This window comes from Scatophagus argus, chromosome 8 (genome assembly GCF_020382885.2).
Source record: "Scatophagus argus isolate fScaArg1 chromosome 8, fScaArg1.pri, whole genome shotgun sequence".
Taxonomy (NCBI): domain Eukaryota; kingdom Metazoa; phylum Chordata; class Actinopteri; family Scatophagidae; genus Scatophagus; species Scatophagus argus.
In genome coordinates, this window is record NC_058500.1 from 19,079,954 (window position 1) to 19,095,875 (window position 15,922).

General features: G+C 40.1%; 1 protein-coding gene across 1 annotated transcript in view; it reads left to right on the plus strand.

The window, feature by feature from the left end:
* Window positions 1–15,922, plus strand: part of gnb1a (guanine nucleotide binding protein (G protein), beta polypeptide 1a) — a 32,124-nt gene that overhangs the window by 13,784 nt on the left and 2,418 nt on the right. Inside the window, exons 2-10 of the mRNA XM_046395842.1 lie at window positions 5,716–5,822; window positions 6,086–6,124; window positions 6,233–6,339; window positions 9,689–9,752; window positions 10,639–10,801; window positions 11,969–12,035; window positions 12,444–12,645; window positions 12,959–13,175; window positions 15,501–15,616. Of these exons, the coding sequence (XP_046251798.1) occupies window positions 5,766–5,822; window positions 6,086–6,124; window positions 6,233–6,339; window positions 9,689–9,752; window positions 10,639–10,801; window positions 11,969–12,035; window positions 12,444–12,645; window positions 12,959–13,175; window positions 15,501–15,607 (1,023 nt within the window). The 5' untranslated portion in view covers window positions 5,716–5,765 and the 3' untranslated portion in view covers window positions 15,608–15,616. The remainder of the gene's footprint in view (window positions 1–5,715; window positions 5,823–6,085; window positions 6,125–6,232; window positions 6,340–9,688; window positions 9,753–10,638; window positions 10,802–11,968; window positions 12,036–12,443; window positions 12,646–12,958; window positions 13,176–15,500; window positions 15,617–15,922) is intronic.

Genomic DNA, 15,922 nt, shown 5'->3' on the forward strand with positions numbered 1-15,922 from the left:
AACTAAATTCCCAAGCAAATGTGAAGAATGTTAAAATTTAAAAAACTCTAAATGTTAAAAGTTAAAATTTTTGTCAATTGTGTATTGTGTTGTGAATCACCACTACCAAATCAGATTTTTACAAGTACAGAGTATGGTTAATTCAAAACTAGTTTCTTAACACTTTGAATACACATGAACAACTCTGCACAGAAGTTGTAGTATCCATCATATTTATCAGGTTGTTTATGGTTACTGTTGGGTACCCACTGGGTCCCTCTTTTATTCAGGACTGATCTGCCAGTTACTCATCTCATGGCACCTTCACTCAGTTCAGTGTCTTTCATTCAGTCAGCCTTGATTATTTGTTTACCAGCATGGGCTAGGCCTAATCTAACTCAGACTGACCTAATTTTGTGTGAAGTACAAGCCTGTCCCCTGATATTACAGCACCATGCACAGCGCCTCCTCGTGATCTTCCACCCTCCTGTCTGATTTCATCCTTAAATTTGTCTGCTTGCATTACCTCCTTGTCAAGATCCGGGTGACCTGTTATTTTAACGCAGCTGATTGCATAGTCTGGCTCAAAGCCTGGATGGACACTGGCACATGCAATGGTAGAAGCAGAAGCCACGGAGCAAGTGTATTTGTAAAGTGTGTGCGCTGTCGCCACATCCGCTCAATGTTTTTACAAAGGGAAGAGAGAGACGAGAACAGCTAGGGAAACACCCTTAAAAAGGAAGCGCCTGCTTAGTGAGGCTGTGTGCTTGTGTTAAGGTGGAGGCAGTGTGCTAACAGAGAAGATCGGTTGCTGAGGCACTGCCTCAGCCCGCTTCTGAGTAATTTGCAACAAAAACCAGTTCGATCCGTGCTCTGCTCTGTACTGTATGTTTCTAGGTGCATCAAATCAGCCACAATGTAAATGGCACTCTCGAGCGCTACTGACACTAGTATGTAAGATCCTGCAGAGAAGCGAGGTAGCAGGAACAATCAGACAGGGTAGACTGCCTACATCCCCCTCATGAAGGCAAGGGGTGGGGCAGCTGGTATCCAAGCAGGAGGGCGTAAATTATTAAGCCCACCATCTCTTCCCCATCTTCCAAATACTGCCTCACACCTTCTATTTAATACATGACTGTGTGTCTGTGTCTCTCACAGCTGGGCAATATGTAAAAAATAACAATAATCGTGATGGCTGATTACATAGTCCTATGAATTTTCCATACACGTGCAGTACCACCATTAAGTATGTGTTCTGTTCTGTTCATTTGCTGCAGTAAAAGACATGAGGAAGCTTGTTACAGTTTTAGGTATGTCACACTTTGGCCAGTATCAAGATTGGCATGTTGGCAAATTTCACACGTTTTTTTTTTAATAAGAGTGTGAGTTTACAAGTGTGTACTAGTGCTAGATGTGTCCAAGTATTGAAGACCATTTTATTTTTTAATATTATCAGTTTATTTTATTATTCCAGTATATGTAGTTTGACAAAACCTGTGTGAGACTGACTTAAAAATACTGTACAGGAACTTGGGAGTGATAAAAGAACATTGGAATCCAAGGGGAAAATGGTTGTGAAAACCTCATTACTGACAAACTGTGTCAAACTTTGATTATGTTTGCTTTGCTTATCAAAAATGTCACATAGAAGAAAATTAAAATACTTTAACAGTAATAGAGCATCTGTTACTTTGTTTCTTGCATATACATAATGAGAATGACAAGCACACCTAACAATGTGGTGTAGTGACAGCTCTACCTCAGAGTGCGGCATTATGTTTTCATCAAAAAATAGACCTGTGTTTCAGTAAGTAAGTAAGCACAGGCCTCCTCTACTCAGTTTTAAATGCTGGGAAGCTTACCAAGCTTTGCTCCCCTTCACCAAGGGGTTAATTAGCAACTCCCCTCCCAATTGTCCTCTGCTTGTTCACTCTCATTAGTTTAATCTGTCTCTGTCCTCCAGCTTGCCTCTCTTGCCTCTATCCTCTTGTGCACCAGAACATCTCACTGCTTGCCTAACTCTTTACGTCGTCAGGGTGGAGCCTTTCTGCTACCCCAAAAATCTACTGCTAAACCCCACTAGACATGCTATGATTTATGTCTCTTCACAGCTGCTACCCTACTACATTCATTAAGTCTTTGTTTATGTTGTTGTTTATTAATTTGACCTTGAGTCCTGTAATTGTAAGATATAATGTCAGGGAATGTTCTCAGTGGTGTTATCAGAGATCCATTTTCGATTATTTGTGAAACTAAGGTTAATAGTACAGTATGTGTTGGATGCTGCAATTGGAATTATTGTCTGTTAATAAATTTTGTTGTCCTTTTCCTTATGGCCTCATAACTATGAGATGATCTGCTCAAAGATAAAAATTTTCACCCATTTGTGAATTCCATTTTAAAATGAATACACGTTGCTATTTAAAAGGATTTAACAACCTTAAAATGTTTTGATGCTGCGATTTATCAGTTGTTTATTTGAAAAAAAAAAAATACAGAAACATTGAATAGTGATTCTCATATTTTTTCTCAACCTGTAAAAAGAAACATCCAGAAAAATGTTATGTGATTTAGAAGCCCATCTAGTGGACTTAGAAATCTGTATGGTGTGAAAATGAATCGTACATGCATGATCATTGCCATATGGGAAGGAGAAATACCAGTGAAGTGTGTTTTGTGTGTGGAGTCAAATTACACTTCCTCTCTCCTTGTCACTGTGTTGTGCTCGAGATGTCGGCACTGATAGGAGTGGCTGGAAAATGCGAAGTCTGCTTCCCTCCTCCTCTTTCTCCTCCTCCTCCCCCACCACCTCTCTAAAAATAGCTGGCAGAAAGAGAAGGCAGCGAAGTCGAGGCTCTATCTGTTGGGCTGCCAGTGGTTTCAACACTCCCACCACCAGCGCAAGGGGAAAAGCGTCCTCTGAATCACACCTCTAATCCTAATTGCCAGTAAAGAGTACTGCTTTGTTTTATGTTTTTGTCAGTAGGAATTTATCATGGACTGAAAATTAACGCAATCTTGAAGTTTTACCATTTTAGAGGTCAAGTTATTTTTGTGCACAGAGGCCAGTGAGTAAAATAAATACTTTTTTATTCATTCACTCAAAGCAATTTTGCACCCCACCTTTTTTTTTTCTTTAAAAAAAGATCAAACCGTGGAATGTTCTTGGCTGCGTCAACCACCTGACCTCAGCCCAACTGAGCATGTGTTTTCCTTGTTTAAGCCAAAAGTGAAGACCGAAAGCCACTAAACAAGAAAGAAGTTCAGAAAAGCATAAGCAGTAAAGATGGCAATCCTTTGGTCATGTAAATGGATTGTAGATTTCAACAGTCTTTGGTTGCAAAAGTTCGAATGTTTGAATCTCGTAGTCTGGTTGTCATTTCTTCTTTTAGAGTTTATACCCGACTTTCTTTTATTTAAACATCTTCTGCATCCACTGTGTTATTGATCCAGGTTATGTAATTATATTTATGAAGGACTAATGACCACCTGAACAATATACCTGCTGAAAACTGATATCATGAAATATCACATAATATTTCCAGACAAATTGATTGATTGCATGAACACTTCATTAAACAAGCCAGTAACCTACAGACTGCTGCAAAGTTTATACCAGTTGTGTCCTTTGCATTGTCATTTGAAGCCAGAACAGTGCTTACTTACGGGCAGAATGGATACTGTTTATATGTTGGATCAGCCACAGTGCTTGTGGGACCCATCAGCATCCTTTAGCACTGCAGACTTTATAGTCCCTGGTGCTTGGAAAAGAAACGTGAAGATCGAGTATGTTTTAGGAGCAGGATCTATGGCCCTTTCCATTGTTCCTTTGCAGAATTTAGCACATGTATCAGAAGGACAGCTGAGTGTTTACAAAGAAAGCTTGAGGAGTGCCTGTATAAGATAACATTACTTCTTTGACTGCAGTGCCGTAAGGGAGAAACGGGTTAAGGTGCAGAAAATGGAAACAATTTAAATTGTAGTACAAGGCTTTAGGAGCAAGGTTACTTCAGCTGTAAGGTTTGTAATAAGTTGGACACTATTGTCAGCAGAGAAATGTTGTCATTGAGTTATTTATACACTGCAGTGTATGAATCACCTAGACTTCATCAACCAGTGGAAAATATCCTTGACCTAATACATATTTTTACAAATCTTCAGGTTTTCCACAGTTGACCCTGCTGATGTTCTTGTTGTAAAGGCCACTGGCAGGTTATATTGCCTCTTACACAGAGGGCTATTACAGAGAAGACAAGAATTAGCCAGTGATATTACCATGAGACGTTTTTATCACCAAGATTAGGGGTTAAGGCGCCTTGCTTAGGTGCAGACCCATTTACCAGCACTGGCCAATCAGATGACAGGTAGCTACTGAGATGCCAGGCACTTGAAGCATAAGGTGTTCATTCAGAAGGTCTCGACACTCCCCAGGCAAAGGACCTATATCGAAGGCAGAGAGACAGGGAGGTAAGGTTTGCAGTCCAAATGGTACTGTAGTAGCCTTGTAATTTGAGAGATGGGCACTAATGTTATTTACAATATTTCCTTTAAGGAAATGTAGTTTTACAAAATTATGAAGGTAGTCGGTCATTGAAATGAGTGAGAAGAGACGGCATCAAAGGAAGACTTCTTTCATTTACTTCCCTGGATGTGATCACTGCAATTATAAATAATCCTGTAGTATTGTCTGCCGATTTGCTGTGACTTAAATAGTCACTTTAGTATAATGATTTTATCACTAACAATGTGTCTTGCACCAGCATCCAAAATACCTATAAGCCTGTAAAATAGATTTAAGAATTTTTACAATAGTATTTTTCTTTTTGGTAGAATTTGTCTTCTTTCTATGGAGAGTGAAAGTGTTGGTGCTAAGAGCGTCAACCAGAGGATTGGGGTCAGCGGGATAGCCACTGCTTTTAGGATCATCAGCAGGTTTTGTCTTAACCGGATTTGGCTGGAGGAGCTGAATCAACTGTGTCCCAGGATTACAGGGATGACATTGGAGGAGAGTTTAGAGTCCAGAGGCCAGAGCATTGACAGCTTTGCCAAACCCTGCCCATCATCTAAGCACCTTGGGGTTCCAGTGGTGCAACGAAACCCAAGCTTGTCTCCTGGTCTGCCTATCTGCTTTCTTGATATCTGGACTCTTAATCCTTGCTTTGATTTGACAGCACAGGTAGAGATACCTTTATGGTCCCTTGTGGCCATGTTGACTTTTTTTTTTCTTCTTTTCTTTTTCTGCAATTGCTGTTGAGGAATGGTTTTCAGCTGCTCTGTGTGGCCCCAAATGTTTGCCCAAGGGTTTGCTATTGTTTGAGAGAGCAGAGAGAGAACAAATTCAACATCATCCTCAAAATTTTTATCTTAAGCCTAAAGTAGCTGCTGAGTGCTTGTTGCTAGGTAACAGTTTCAAACTGGCAAGGACAAGTCTTGAGCTGTCTAGAAAGTGTTGGGCTGTTGTGATTCTCTGCGACTTTGTCTGGGCCTTACAAATTGGATTTAAGAGATACTGTATGAGCCCCAGCTACATTTTACAGATGTAACCGTGTCCATAAATTCATTACAGAAGACAAAGCTCATCTTTACATTTTGCTATTGGTTTTACATGTAATTTGGTGTGCTTGCATTCAGTGTAAGTCAGCTGCCGAAGTGACTTTATTGTACATTTTGTGTTTTATTACCTACATGAATGAGCAATATGTGGTATGTATATTGAGCTTCTCTTGTCTCCTCCAGATCAGCAAGAGTCCAGGCGGCGGAGCGAAGCACACCAATAGCAGAGGAAAATGAGTGAACTGGATCAGCTACGCCAGGAGGCTGAGCAGCTCAAGAACCAGATCAGAGTAAGTGTTTTAGTGCCCTCAACTCTGCCTGTTTTTAGCTTTATGTTAGTTTTTTTTAGACAAGTTTCCTATTGATTCTTTCTAATGAATGTTAATGTTAACAGAAAAATATAGTAAAATTATTATTTGTACACATAATGAATTTTTGAAAATGTAAACGTTAGTATTCAAAAAGTATTATACACACACACAGCTTGAATCATTTATGTTAAATTAATGGTGAAGAGTGGACTGAAACAGATTTGACTGTGTTTGTGTTTCAGGATGCCAGGAAAGCGTGTGCAGATGCTACCCTGTCTCAGGTAAGAAATATGTTCTTACCATGATCTTGACTCACCATTGTTTATTACGTCGCTAACTGGCCTTAAAGTGACTCTTTTACTGACTCTTCTCATCTTAATCTCATGTAGATCACAGCTAACATCGATCCTGTTGGCCGAATTCAGATGCGCACTAGACGGACACTGAGGGGTCATCTGGCTAAAATCTATGCCATGCACTGGGGCACTGACTCGAGGTAATCTCATTCAACTCCATTCTGTCCATTAACTAAATATTTCATCCCATCAGCACAGCCCCCTTCGCCTAAATGCAGGAAGTGGATATAAAAGCAAGCTTGACTGTCTGTGTGTTGGTTAGTTCTCCTGAGGGTCTTCCTCAAATCATGACATTCCACAATAGTTCACTGCATCCAAAAGCAGGTCATTTTCTTTACAAAATGATTTATCAGATAAACATATTCATATAACATATACTCAGTGTTCTAAACATTCAGCAGTAGGATATGTGTGCACATGCACAATAGTTAATGCATTTTGTGTTGAATGCACATTGAGCATACATCAGCCACTCTATCATTGTGTGGGACTGCTGTGTTGTTGTGCATGGGGGTGGGGTATGTGGATAGGGAAAATACTCAAAATGGAGTCTGTCTTTGTTGGAGCTGTGTTGAGGCTCCAGTGCTGGGGCAGATGAAGCAACACACCTCATTTCAAGCCTTTTCCCTGGAGTTGTACACACCTCAGCAACCAACAAGTTAATCACTGTGGTGCTGCTGTGCGTCATTCCACAGAGAGACCACTGCAAACTGCTGTGTCACTTCATCATCCTCTCAGTCATATACCCAAGAAAAACTACTGTGTTAACCCACTGTCAACTTGTCCTGTTGTTTGTTTGTTTTATCTGTTAATCCTTCACCTCCCAGAGGAGCTGGGTTCTTGTTTTTTTATTAGACCACCTGCTGAAATTCATCTACCCAGAAAGAAGGTCACATGAAGATGTTTTGACCCAGAGTTGAGGCGAAGTCTGGTATTTTTAGCCCCGTGGAGAGACGACTTGAATTCAGTCTGGGGCGGCTTTCTAATAGTTGGACAAAGAAACCCATCAGTTTGCTACAGTTCCCTTCATTAGCAAATAATATACTGAGTTAAATGTTCAGGTTGTTGTACACTGTAAATCCAACAACCATACAAAATTTTATCTAATTCAACATAAAATCTGTGAACCTGTAAATTACTAAAATTAACCAACTAAAATTCTGTGTAATGGTACTTTGTATTGGCGTCAACAGAGGGAGCTTGAATATAGAACTGGATAACCTTGATCTTCATCAAATCAGTGAGACATAACTCATGTCCCACATGAAAATATTTCTTCATAACCATAGCTAACCCAGAAATTGTTTGGTAGAAGTTGTTTTTGTGTCCCTGCTGATACAAGACTGCACTTGCTATATGTGCTTTCTGTTTCTACAGTTTGAAATCCAGAACATTTTCTTCAGAATTATATATTGAGTCATTTTACTATGTAATTATTGCACACCTGAAATAAGCACTGAACTTAATAGACTGAATTATTATTATTAATTATTATCAGATGTGCATCAGTGAAATTAATCTTATGCACCATTTATATTAGATCATTAGTTATTGTTTCTCACATAAACTTTGAGTCATCATGGATGCCAGGCAAGGCTTTCTTTTAAAGCCTAACTTGTCATGCTACTGTACTTTGTATGTAAATGAGTCCTGGGTATCTGAGTGCGCTTGGTTTAGCATAGGCACCCTTAATGTTAGCTGAAATTTAAGCAAAATAATGAAAACATTAGCAGATTTCTTTTTCCTTCTTCTTTTGCTTCTGTTTACATTAGCTGAACAAATCTATAGCCAAACAACACAACACACAATTTGAAGAAAAAATCAACTATAGTGAACATGGTTTGATGTGTTCATTTTCTAAAATAATTGGGTTTCTGTTCGCAATTCTGTTGATGTCATAGTTTTGTTCTGACTTGAAAGTGAACACCTTAAAGTATTACATTGTCATCATCTCCCAGCTACAACACACACACACACACACACACACGCACATACACATATATATACACATATCACACTGGAAGTTGATATGAAGTCTCATGTAAAGTTTGTACATTGTCCTGCTTTTGACACCATTCCAGGCTTTGATTATTTTACTTTAATGTGTTCATTTTAAAGCTGGGAACCTGATCCTTCATTTTCTTGTCGACTAAAATTCCCAGCATAGACCATGTGGTCCCTGGCTTGTTATCTTCTGGAGTGTGCACATGTGAGCGTGTTCCCGCCTGCACAGTAGTTAAGATTTGCATAGTCCCAGCAGACCTTTGTGTGTTCACTTCTTTTCCTGTTCCTCTGTGCATTGGAGCCGTCACTGTGGTTACTCTTGTTGGATTCACCCAGATAACAGAACACAGCCACAGAGGTACCTGAGAGCTGTCTCTAGAATGAAAGAGCAGGGCTTGTAACGGTTTCTCCTAGAATAACTGTGCGTAACATGCAGATTCTACAGATTGTGTTTTTGAGGCACATAAAGTATTGAAATTAAAGAAAGGTCCAGATAGTACTTACTAATACATGTAAGTACTCCATGGAAATGAATCGGGATGTGTCAGCTCCATTTTGGTATAGTACAATCTGTGGCATACTGGGATGTTGATATAGCAGGAGCTTTAAAATAATATTGTGATGTAATTTATCTGGTACACAAATACTGGATTGAAAGTTTGCAGATTCATTGCCAAATATGATTTCATATATTTTGGGACATGTCAGACATTCCAAATTTTTGAATTCACTGTTGTAGCCTCTAATAATTTTTCTTATCTGTTTTGAAAAAAGTTGAGGTAGACTCCGTCTGCACAATAAAATTCTGCTTATTCTCTGCTGAATATCACAATGTTTACTTGATTGGTGTTCAATAAGGCTACCGTCTCACCCCCATATATATTCACTACAGAAAAATGTGTTGTCCTCAGTTTTGGATGTTATATGTATGAGGGTAAGGTGCTGAGACTAAGGGCAGGTTGACAGTGCAGGAACTGTAGCTTTTTTATGCAGATTCCTCCTGATTATTGTTATTACAGTACAGCAGGACAAAGAGAGGACTAGTTTGTACAGTGTATACCCAATATGGATACAAACATTCTCAAATGAAAGTGAAAGTGAGCACAACAGAAAATCCATCTCAACCACTGCAGTGTAATCACATAATGGAGAATACAGACGGTATTAATTCTGTTGTTGAAGCAAAAATAAGCCTTACACTCTAATTGTGTGTTATTCACTATTAGTGAATGTGTGTTAGTGATGTATATGTATATTAGAGATGTATACAGAAACAAATGTGTCATAGCATCGGATAAAAGTTGTCAGTTCTTTTCTGTGTTAAGTGCATGTGCAAAATGGATGTTAACTAGACCTGCGTGTCGCCATTCTTCTCATGATATTTCTCTGCTTGTTTAAACTTACAGAAAACATATCCACAGCTTTGTAGGGACTGGCAACTTTAAATTGTTCTGTAGTTTGATTTTAACTCTTTTTTTCCAACAGGCTTTTGGTCAGTGCCTCCCAGGATGGCAAGCTTATTATATGGGACAGCTACACCACAAACAAGGTAAATAAAATACCATATTCCAACGAACTGAAACGGCCTGTGTATACTTGGAACCATAAGAGTAAATTTCATCATCATAAGTGTAAAATGTTGTGAAAAGATGACATCATAGAATATCAGGCAGTGAGCTTGCCTACAGGCAGTTTAATCTTGAATCCAAAAGCGAAACCATCTTTGGTTTAATAGGTTAAAACACCAGTGATACTGTATAGCTCAATATCTCACCATGCCTTACTGTTAAAGGCTTAATGCTAATCAGGTAGGGGATGTCAAATATGTTTTTACACCAGCACAAATCAATGGAGTCATACCTCCAAATCTCTCTGCAGAACAGACGATCCCTGCTGCCCACCTATCCCAGTCCTTCTCTCACCAATGTTTTCTTTTTTAATCCTTGTTAATTCGCTGCAAATCAATATACGATACCATACATCCAACTCTGTCCATGGTAACTTATCATTTCCCTTATCAATTTGAAAGTATGTTCATCACAAAAGGTAGTTTGAGCACCAGACAGACTCATCTGTGATTCATCCTGGTGAAAGATCTTGCAATGGGTGACTCCATGGCGCTGTTCAGTTACGTAGTGTGCAAACCACAACAAGAAGTTTCACAATCATATGACACAAAGTTGTGCAGTGTGAACAGTTCAGCAGTCTGACTGCCAGTTTCTGGCATCTTGTTTGATTTAAATTGACAAAGTGCTGAGTTCATTATAAAACAATACACACGTGTTTGAGGGGGTCAAGTAATACTACTTATAGCGACTATTGTGCCCTTGAAAGGTTAAGTTAATATTGCGGACAGACTTTGTCACACGCCCTCCCTTCTTTGTCCCATCTGTCACTGCATACTATCTAATATTAAATCTTCCTCTCTCTTCCAGGTCCACGCCATCCCGTTGCGCTCCTCCTGGGTGATGACGTGCGCCTATGCCCCTTCTGGGAACTATGTTGCCTGTGGAGGCCTGGACAACATCTGCTCCATCTACAACCTGAAAACCCGTGAGGGAAACGTGCGCGTCAGTCGTGAGCTGGCTGGACACACAGGTAGGCTGCACGGATCATTTGGCATGTATTCTTTTTTTTTTATTATTATTTTTTAATTATAATTTTTAATCTTCAAATCATATTTGTACATTTACCTTTAAATGTAGTCACAGGTGAAAATGATTCTTGTCTATAGGCCAGTAAAAGCAGTCTTTGGAACCAAAACTCACATAATATGCCTCTGTGCTGACCTCTGTCATTTATCTGTGTGAATAAAAATAAATACACAATAAGCTTTGTCTCCTTAAAGCTGCGTCTCTCTGCCACCCACATGGCGTTTAACACATTTTAGCATCAAGCATAACATTGTAAGCTAAGTTGTAAAGCTACAGAAAACATAAGGGTTATAATAAATGAATGTTGGGATCTGCACAATTTAGTTTGCTGAAATGGTAGCTAGAAGTAACTGTTGGTTGATGTGAAGCATCATTAGGCGACGGTAGTCATGGTCATATCCGCTCAGCCAGTGCAGGCTGCTTTCCACAAAAGGAAATCCACAGGACAACAGCTGCCCGAGATGTTATGTTTTCTAATTTTAATAATTCAGAAAATTGAATGACTATTTGGTGTCAGGTAATGAGAATGGGCCACTTTGACTGATGAGTGCATTGTGCATATTCCAACCTCATACAGACAACCAGTCAAATGCTATTTTGCTATTGAAAGTTTATATACTGTCAGCCTCGTGTAGTTCTGTAAGCCAAATTATTCTCACATGAGAGATGCTAGTCACATGGTGCGTCTTTCTACATAAAAGCAGGAGCTGGTTGAGCTGTATTCCAGCTCAAATTAATGAAAGTGTTGAGCTCTTAGGCAAGGAGCATTCATCTGATCAGTGTCACATGATGCAGGAAGTGTGTCAGCATTTTAGTTCTAGTTCCCTCGCTATAGGGAGGGGTATGTACACTTTGCCATCAAGCAAAGGGTGAATTATGGAAGCAAGTCATGAACTAGGAGATATGTCCCACAGGCTTTTTCTGTGTCTGGCAGTGAATTAGTCAAGTCATCTCTCTCACATCCAGCATGCATTGCATTTTCTGATGGTTTGGAATAGAATTTTCTCCTCTGTGCAGACAAGAAATAAAAGAAGCCTCTCCCTCTTAACATGATGGATAAAAAAGTTCATCATAAACAAGATGTTAAATCAGTGTCTTTGATTCTTATCAGGTTACCTGTCCTGCTGTCGCTTCCTGGATGACAACCAGATTGTCACTAGCTCTGGAGACACCACCTGGTGAGTTGTGGTACTACACCCAATGCAGTCTAGTACAACAACCAATCAAATTATGACCTCAAAATCAAATAGTTAGTTCAACACCGCCCTGACAAAGTTGAATCATAAATTGAAGTATGTTGTTATTGGATTTGTTTACATTTATATTTTAAGGTGATTTCCTACATTTAGTTCACCCAGTGTAGATTGTTTTCTCAATGATATTTGGGGAAGCATATCAATTTCTTGACAATGCTGAGATTTTCAATTTGCACTGTCTACTGTAGCCAGTAAGCTACCATTAAAAAGCCAAGTCCGCCTTTGCCTCATCACTCAGTTTTTTTCTCAAATGAGACTTTAAAAAATTCCAAGTATTCAACATGTTGTGTATGTTGCAGCTGTAATTAGATGATGTTCTTTCTGATGCAGTGCTCTGTGGGACATTGAAACTGGTCAGCAGACAACCACATTTGCTGGTCACACTGGTGATGTCATGAGCCTCTCTCTGGCACCCGACACCAGGCTGTTTGTCTCTGGAGCCTGCGATGCCTCAGCCAAGCTCTGGGACATCAGAGAAGGAATGTGCCGACAGACCTTCACTGGCCACGAGTCGGACATCAACGCTATCTGCGTAAGGACATGCACGCATTCTGTGTCCCAGTGTTATGTACTAATCATATCAGAGTGTCATATCGTGGGTTATTCAATGTATGTCCAAGTCACATCTGTCAGAGCAAATCTCAAGTCCTGTTCAGGTAACATCACAAATTTTATAAGCAAATTGCAAATCAAGCTGCAGATCATTGAGTTCTGGATGTTGACTATTAAATGTTACAAGGAATTCATAGTCTGAAATGGTAAACTGTGCACTCTCTCATGAATAACTACAAGGACCCCCCAAGAAAAGATTTGGCGATTTAAATCTCCCTTGGTCTTTGTTGCAGTTCTTCCCCAATGGCAATGCCTTTGCCACGGGCTCAGACGATGCTACCTGCCGGCTGTTTGACCTGCGTGCTGACCAGGAGCTGATGGTTTACTCACATGACAACATCATCTGCGGCATCACCTCTGTGGCATTCTCCAAGAGTGGCCGCCTACTGCTGGCTGGCTATGACGATTTCAACTGCAACGTCTGGGACACTTTGAAAGCCGACCGTGCAGGTAAGCCACTATACGGGGCAAAGTGCTCAGTATTTCCAGGTCTGCGCCACTACAGAGGAAGCACTTTCAGCTGTCTAACTACCCAGCAGTAAATGCCAGAGTTCTCTGTCAGCCCCAGGCGAAATGTGAGGTAGATGTCATGGCTGTCATTCAGTATTGATTCAGATGTTGGATGCCAAGTTGCCTTCAACCACAGTGTCTTTTCTTTCAGGCCGGTTGTTGCAGAAAGTAGGCGTGGCTTTCAGGTTGTTTGTTTGGTTTTGGGAAGTTATACACAATGGGTGACCACTAACCACATTGCATCACCAACCCCTTTGATAGGAGCTTTTCTCCTGCTTTCATTCTGTCCAAACAACAAAGCATGGTGTGTTGAAGCAAATGTATTTGCATGATTTAGTTTATTTCAGTGTACACATCTTGTGTTATGCAGCGCCCTACTCTAGATTTTGTGACGACATGATCTCGGTGGCGCAGGACCTTTCTGTGTTGAGTTTGCGTAGGTTTCCCCTGTCTTTCCAAACATGAAGTAATTCTTCTTTCAGAGCCCTTGACCAAGGCACTGGACTTGGTAAATGCAGAGAACAAATTTCCATATAGGGATCAATAAAGGATTACTTAACTTAGCATCTGCATCTCGAACGTTAAACACCTGGTTAGTCAATTTCCTGTTAAAAACTACAACATAAAGCAACCGAACATTTCCAAATGAAGTTGTGAAAAGCTCACAGAGTCAGAGAAAGGATACGAGATATTGCAAGGCACAGAATACAGGCGGCCACCAAGCTGTGTGTGAAAGCTCTGAAGGAGCTGCAGGGATCCATGGCTGCGATGGGAGAAGCTGTCATATAACAGCTCTTGCCTGGCCGCTTCACATTGCAGCTTTTTGCTTGTTGAAAAAAAAAAACAAAAAAAAAAAACTCACATGACATCTGCTCTAGCATTTGCCATAAGGAAAATTTGCAACAATGGGCTATAAAACTGAGGAAAATGTAGTGGTATGATCAGACAAAAGTTCATCACACTGTTTGGTGAGCATTATACATCAGTAGAAACCCACTGAGACACTGCTGGACTTGTGAGTGTAAAGTGTTATGCGAAAGCAGCAAAATGCAGAGGAATCCTGAAGACAACACCTGCTGCCAGCACAACAATGTAAAACGTAAAGTTAACTCTCTCTCCCAACGAAACCTGACAGAATGCAGTAGTTTGGGTGGCGAGATGTGCAAATCTGATACAGGTCTGTCCACAGTCAGTTAAGGCAATCGTTGTGGCAGGTTTTCTTTCTTGAACAAGCCAAATACTTTTGTGTGCAATTTTTTAAACGAGTGATTAGTTCATGTTACTTTGTGGTGATAAAATACCGTTTTTTTCCTGTGATTTTTCTCTTGTTGAGTGTTGGTGAGTTCTTTTTATAGGCACTCGACATGCTTTTCTTTTTGAAGTGTTGAGAAAGCTCTTAGAGTATTAGGGGTGCAGCTGCAGATTGAAGGAATTTGTGGTTTTATAGACTGGATTTAAGATTGTAACCTTCCTCTTTCAAGTTGGTGGAAAATACAAGATGAACAACTAGTGGAATCTAATATAGTAAAATATCCCAGTAACTGTCCTATGATTTTGTATATGCAGTATTGCAAAAGCTTTTTTGGTTGTATGTAAAGACTTTTGAAGAGCCTACAGTTACAAGCCTCCATATTTTTTTTAGCAAATTATTGATCGGGAAGCAACGTTTTCAGAGTCCCTGTTTTGACACTAGCAGTTTGATATCTGTAATCAAAATGAAGATTTGTTTTGTATAAAATGCATTGATATATATATATATATATATATCTGGAAGAGCAGCAAGTGTCACCTGCTCTAGCGGTGAAGAGTCCCCTATGGAGGCATGAATACTTTACAGTTATTGACTGCTTAGTGGAATAGGGATCAGAGGAAGCCCACATCTGAGCGAGCTATTTCAGGTACACATACAAACAAATGTGATCCATTGGCAGGTGGAATATTAATAATAAGCATATTATCCTTTAGTAATCGTCTTAAAACTCAGCTAGTGGCATCTGAAATTTATGCTGCTCTTTGGAATTTCACCCAAAATATATGGCACATATCAGGACCCCAAACACCCTCAGACCTTGTTCAGCCTTTTCTCCATGTTCCATCTTTTAGGACTCAGACCAGGTTATTACAGTTTCCAATTGAGAAATGATGATGTTTTGTCACTAAGGTCCAGTAGATTTTCGGTCTTTATTTCCAAGCCTAACTTAGCATGTGGTAGCTGTCGGACAGAGCGGGTTTGTTGCCGTCACTCAGCCTCTGGTGTCTCTGCAGGTGTCCTGGCTGGTCATGATAACCGGGTGAGCTGCTTGGGTGTGACCGATGACGGCATGGCAGTGGCAACAGGGTCCTGGGACAGCTTCCTCAAGATCTGGAACTAGAGTCTGAAGGTAAATGACAACCTGAGAGGAACATTCTGTGGTTTGCTACAGTGCCATGGTTTAGTAACAGTACCAGCCACTTGGGACCTCATCTAGAACTGGTATTTACTGCCATCTGGCGGTCGGAAGGAAGGGTGCAACATAAGAATACAAACATCAAACATGATATCACAACAGCTTGTGGTATTTTCATACCTGAGGCCTCCTGTGTTAAATTTCGCTGGATTTAAAATGAAAAGCATTTTCACCATGCAGTGGCAGGTTTTTGTTCTAATAGCATGAGAAAGTGGCCTGATGTTTAGATTTGGACTTAAA